Genomic DNA, 6,000 nt, shown 5'->3' on the forward strand with positions numbered 1-6,000 from the left:
GGAGGGGCATTCAGGTTTTGGCCCATTCCAAACTGAACAAAATAAAGGTCTGAGACTGCATGTGTCGTATCATGTTGTGTGCTATAATTATCTGTCTGATGGAATGGAAGGGAAGAGAGTCTCTTTTTTTTTTTTTTTTTTAATAAAATAAACAGTTTGAAACTGTTTGTCATCTTACATGTATGAAAACAGATAGAAATGTTGAAAGCTTGAAATATTTTGCAAGTGGAGTTCTTGTTTTCTATCAAACCCTAATAAGCGTTCTGTCCTTTTTCAAAATGAATAGAAATTCCTGCGATCCTTTTGCTAGTTTATTGTGATTTACCAGTTTTGGCTCTCTATAAACACTGCTGTTCATGATTATTACATTACAACGCAATGAAGGGAATTTGTATTTTACATATGTGAGGAGCTAGCCTTCATTATTTGTAAAGGAACAGTGGAATCCATGAGCAGCATTTAAACTTTGCAAGTTGCTTTTCACTTTTACAGTGTAAGTAATTAAACAATTTCAATATAGTACCTTACTATCCATTTTGCTTATAGTTTTCCAATATGGTTAGAAGAGAGATAGTATAGCTTGAAACTGAAACAATCTTCTACAACTTCAAAAGAATCTTGTCCAAAAGAGTGGTGGTGTTTTCTACAGAATGAATGGTAATGCATAGTATGCAAAGAAAAGAAATTATAAAGTAAGAGTCAATCCTTTAAACAGGTAATTAGCAGAGTCACAGTTTATAGACATGAACACTGAACAGAGGCCTAGTGTAGAAGTTTTTGTGGTGATGGGATGTTACACCCATTTGTGATTGTAACCTCAGTACTGAATGCAAGAGAACAGGCTGCTGCATTTCAGATAAAAAAAATTACACAACAGCACATGATAAATTGTCTTATCTTAGAAGCATCAATAAGTACTATTCAGCTTCGTTGATTTTCCACTTTAGAACACTGGAGATGGCTTTGTGCTCAGAATTCATTTTGTCATTGAGCAGCCCTACACCAATGAGCATTCTTATAGCAGCTGGAAAGTAAGTTTTATTACACTGCAGGTTTTATGGTTATCACCTGTAGAAAATGAAGCCTCAGTTTTTCAAAGTATGCAGCCTGGCATGGATCTGAAATCTAAAAGGATTTGAGGCTCTTGCCTTTGACCCAAATCCTGGTTGCTTGTTCCCTTGTATGTGGGCTTGTGAATAATCCTTTGAAGTTAGAAAAACATAGGTTTTGAGATATTTGGATGTTTAGTGTTTTTTTCTTACAGTATTTTTAAATACTAAAATTGGAAGAAGAACCAACTTCCTACTTTTTCCTCATACTGCCCTTATGTAGATGAGTCACTCTAAGATGTTCTTTTTTGATTAATTCACCTGCAAGTTATTGATTTAGCTAACAAACTGAACATTGCAGGGCGTGTATTTCTGATTGATTCTGCGTGGACTTTCAGGCTACAAATAGAATATACAGTGCTGGAAATGAGAATGTTCTTTTTCTACTTGTGGCTCAAAATTATCTGATAGGAATTGGAGGAGGAAACAAATGTCACTGTGCAGAATATAGCCACACTTCCATGTGATTCTCTGTACACATATACAACTGATTTCTATATTTTTCTCTATCATAATGTGATACAAAAATTTGCAAGCTTATCTCTGATACAAAGGAATTCTGTTTTAATAGTGAAGCCTTTGAAATGGCTGACTTCTATGAAAAATCAACAGCTATTTTTGAAGCAAAGAAAACATCTTCAGAAACTGAGACCCAAAATGAAGATGACCAACTGGAAGATCCAGATGTAATAAAAATGGCTGTTAGATTTGACAAGTAAGAATGCAAATTAAATTTTTCACTATCTTGCATGTGTACATAAAACCTGAATTTCAGTGCCTTATAGCTGTTTTTGTTAAGTAACGGTTTGCATATCAGAGTTTACTGAGCGAATTTTTATGAAGCAATTTGTGTACATCATTCCATAACCACTAGCATCACCACTTTTCCTGTGCTATTTGGATGTCATAACACGTTCTTTAGCTCCAGGCTTCCTGAAACTGCTTAATTCTCTTGGTTAACTTATAAAAAATGCTGAGTGATTAAAAAATAATCAAACATCTGTGTGTAGAAGAATGTGAGTATACAAAGATATACAGTTCAGTTATTATTTTAGTGAAATTTGACTAAAACACAATACCTGTTCTAGAAAAAGTTTTGCACAAGTTTCAGGATACCCTTTTCTAAGCAAAAAACTATGTGCTCATCTGCAGTCTTATAAACATGTTCCAGTCACAAGGAATTAATTGAAAAACTAATTCATGATGTTATAAACAATATTACTCTTAAGTAACCTTGGATTATAATCTGTGAAATTTATAGGATTGCTGTTGCTTTCCATGTTACATCTGTATTTGCTATTTTTGCTATGTTTGCTATGAAGTCTATCAAATAGCTCGAGTATGATATAAAATGCTACCTGACTCCCTGAATGCAGTGGCTTTATAGTATTTCTATTTTTTTTTCTGCCAAGTACAAGAGGCTGTAATTCCATGTCAGTATCTGAATCAATGCCTACCTTACCTAACTTACTTTATTTGGTAAATTTGCTGTCATAACAGAAGCAGCTTATTTTCTTTTTTTCTTGTGTTTAATCATATATCTCTGCTTATAATAAGCAATGTCAAACTGTATCGTTATTCTGTGTCATATGTTTAGTTAGAATCTCCTTTCTGGTATGTATTTTTTCTCTAGTTGTGTTACTACAGGATGTGAATAGTAGGAAAGAATTAATAGAAAAGTTTAGATTTTATTTTAGATGTTACCTTTGACATACTATTTTTCTGATACACTTATCTAATAAGAAAGCAACATTTTTCCTCGTAGTTTGAGCTGTAGAATTAAACCACAAAGAATAACTGGTAGTAAAATAAGCAGCACGATTTGTTTTAAAATAGAACTCTGCACAGTTGTTGACCACAAATTTTTCTGTCTAGGCGAGAATATCCACCACAGATTACTCCAAAAATGTATCTTCTGGAATGGTGTAGGAAAGAAAAGCATCCTCAGCCTGTTTATGAAACTGTGAGTTAATGAAGAAACCCTTTCAGACCTATTCCTCTGCCTTGTCTATTAAATTCAATATTTTAGAACTGAAGCTAGTGAGAAATTCTGTTTCCCATTCTGGTGTAGCTCTTGAGTAAGCAGCTTCAGAAATGGTAATAACACATTACCATGGATTTTCTGTTTTGAAATATGGAAAATATGGAAATAACAGCTTATTTCATTAGAAAATAAAAATCTTAAAGTCAGACCTTCAGTCTGGTTTTAATTCACATGTGAAAGAAGTTGCTTTAACTACAGGTCATTACATGGGAGGCCATGACTGGCTGAATTTACTTCCTCTGTGAAGTAAAGCATTTGGATTCAGAATGTTTTCTCTGTTGTTGCATGCTGTTACAGGTAGGAACTGTACACAACAGGAGCAACTGCTTCATTAGATGGGATATTATCTGTTTTGGGTTTTTTTTTAAGCAAAAATATTTGCAGTTTGGCCAATTTCTTTATATCTTTTAAATATGCAAGTTAAAACTTGTGGTGTGATTTACAGTATTTTTAAAGGTGGTACTTGATTGTGGTGTAAAGAATAACAAGGGACTTAATGTTGTTTGCTCTGTAAGTGACATTGCTATTTTTTGACAGCCTACTCCCTTTTAATTCTTTTTTTAATTCCAGGTTCAAAGACCGCTGGATAGATTATTCTGTTCAGTTGTGACAGTAGCTGAGCAAAAGTACAGATCGACTCTCTGGTAAGCAATTCTTAATGTTTTTTTCAGCTCTGTTGTAATTGTTTCTGAATTTTTGCATAAAACTTGCAATGAAAACGTACTGAAGTTTATCCCACTTGACTTAGATAGAAGTCAGCTAAAAGCTACCTTCTAAAGCTACTTCTGGGAGAGAGAAAGGATTAAAAATTTCTGAGAATTCTTTTTGACAAGAGGAACTAAGCGTTAGTATAATCAAGTAAACCATTACAGATTTTAATTAATTTAGTACATTAGTCTACAAATTGTATTGGGAGGGGAGCAAATAGGTGATGTGGTTCAGTGTGTCTGTGAAGAGGTCAGAAGCTAAACCAGGGGAAGCAGAAGGGAACGTTGGAGGAGGGTAGTGTCTTCAGCCACTACAGCTGTTCCAGTCTCAGTAACAAGTCAGGATTAAGTGTCTATATGCAGTGAAGTACAGGGCAGTTTAGTGGCTCCTCAGAGATCACAGTTAATCAACAGTTTCAACCAGGGCTGCTCTGAAGTTGTGACAGTATTTTATGCAGTCATCTGTTAACACTGGAGTTGACTTCAGGCATTTGCCACCTGCGTTGATCTTGATTTAACTGCAAACCTGGAGCTCAGCATTGAGCATTTTAAAGAGGACAAATGCACACAAGAATTACTGGTGCTTGCAGCATTCCAATTCAGAGACTTTAGGAAGCTCATCTGATACAAAACTTTGAGAAGAAAATGTTTTCAAATACTGAATTTCACAAACGTGTAATCTGCAATCGTTCTCAGAAATGACAGAATTTTTATTATTATGGAACAGTTCCTGCTTGTGTCAGGGTCAGTGAACTTGTAGACTTACCAGTGTTTATATTTGGACCTGACTATTTCAGGAAAATTGATCTTTCAAAACTCAATTATTTGTATAGTAATCATATTTTTAAAAATAAACTTTGAGGATTGCAACCACTTCTGCCAAACAAACGTTGACTTTATACCTTTGAAATGAGAGTTTGAGACACAGGATCTGATAGAAACAGATTTTCTAGGAGTATTACATCAGGAGTGGTGCATCAGCATTGACACCTAGCAAGACTCAATTTCTGGAACTAACCAATTTTGTTCTTCTGCTATGACATGACTGCAGGTGCTGTTTATTTCACGATGTTGCATCAGAGACAGATAATGGGTTGTCTCTTGGCAGTGTAGTGACTTAAGTTTCTACTTTTACCTGTGCTTTGTCTGCTTTGCTCTTCAGGGACAAGTCAAAGAAACTAGCAGAACAGGCTGCAGCTATTGTCTGTCTGAGAACATTGGGTGTCCCAGAGGGAAAGCTGTGTGAGGGAGAAAATCACCTGATTAGCAAACGCAAGAGGGAAGACCAGGAGCACTTGAATAACAGAGACCATGGAGAAGACCTTGCTGAGCCTTCCCATAAGAAAGCTAATTTTATTGAAGAAAGTTCTGACAGGAATGTGCGTAAGATGCCACAATAGCATGAAAATAGTGGTTTCACATCTGGGCAGCTGCAGATTAGCTCCTGTTTGTATATCTTGCTCTTTACATTTCATTTGGATTCTCTTAGAGACAGATAAATTCTCCAGTTGTGAAAAATGCCAATGAGATGTTTACTGCTCACTACTCATAGTCTCTATGGTGCCTTTCAGACACAATATATTAGCAGCTTGATTTTAAAGAACATTGAGATTATCCTAAATAATAAATTTTTTTAAAATACCAGATACTGTCACAGCAATTTTGTCTTTATTACTTGTTATTTATTTTTAAGTCATCTCTGGTTTCTTGTTAAACTACATATGAGTACCTTATCTGTAAGTAGATGAATTCATTGTGGAACTATGAAGTTATCAGCAAAATTAATGTAGGAAAACATTAGTAGTCATGTAGATACGGTTTTGTCAAGTGAGTTTCATGCATGTCTTGGAAGCTGTATTTACAGCCGTCATATATCAAGAAAAACATCCTTCAGAGAGAAGGATTTAGAAGTGATAACTCTAGGCTTGAAAATAACCTTCTTTCATAACTTTTACTACATTTTACCCCCTGGAAATACTACATTAGAGTTAGCCATTTTTTCCTGGTCTTGGGTATTACAGTTCTGCCTTTCCAGTAAGGAAATGAAACCGAGCCTGGTAGCCATGAATTTGTTGAATGAAGGTGCTTTGAGCTCTTTTGTTCCCTTGAGCTCCTAATAAATGTCTCCTTGTATATTATT

The 6,000-nt window shown here is 35.0% G+C and overlaps 1 protein-coding gene across 4 annotated transcripts in view; it reads left to right on the forward strand.

Annotated features, from left to right (window-relative positions):
• The window catches only part of DUS2 (dihydrouridine synthase 2), a 27,993-nt gene extending 22,489 nt beyond the window's left edge, over positions 1-5,504 (forward strand). For all 4 annotated transcript variants that reach the window (XM_065661200.1, XM_065661201.1, XM_065661199.1 and 1 more), the window contains 4 exons: positions 1,681-1,824; positions 2,985-3,072; positions 3,724-3,797; positions 5,023-5,504. In XM_065661200.1, coding sequence (XP_065517272.1) covers positions 1,681-1,824; positions 2,985-3,072; positions 3,724-3,797; positions 5,023-5,260 — 544 coding nt within the window. In that variant the 3' untranslated portion in view covers positions 5,261-5,504. The remainder of the gene's footprint in view (positions 1-1,680; positions 1,825-2,984; positions 3,073-3,723; positions 3,798-5,022) is intronic.
• The last annotated feature ends 496 nt before the right edge of the window (positions 5,505-6,000 follow it).

Source organism: Lathamus discolor, chromosome Z (assembly GCF_037157495.1).
Source record: "Lathamus discolor isolate bLatDis1 chromosome Z, bLatDis1.hap1, whole genome shotgun sequence".
NCBI classification, from domain to species: domain Eukaryota; kingdom Metazoa; phylum Chordata; class Aves; order Psittaciformes; family Psittacidae; genus Lathamus; species Lathamus discolor.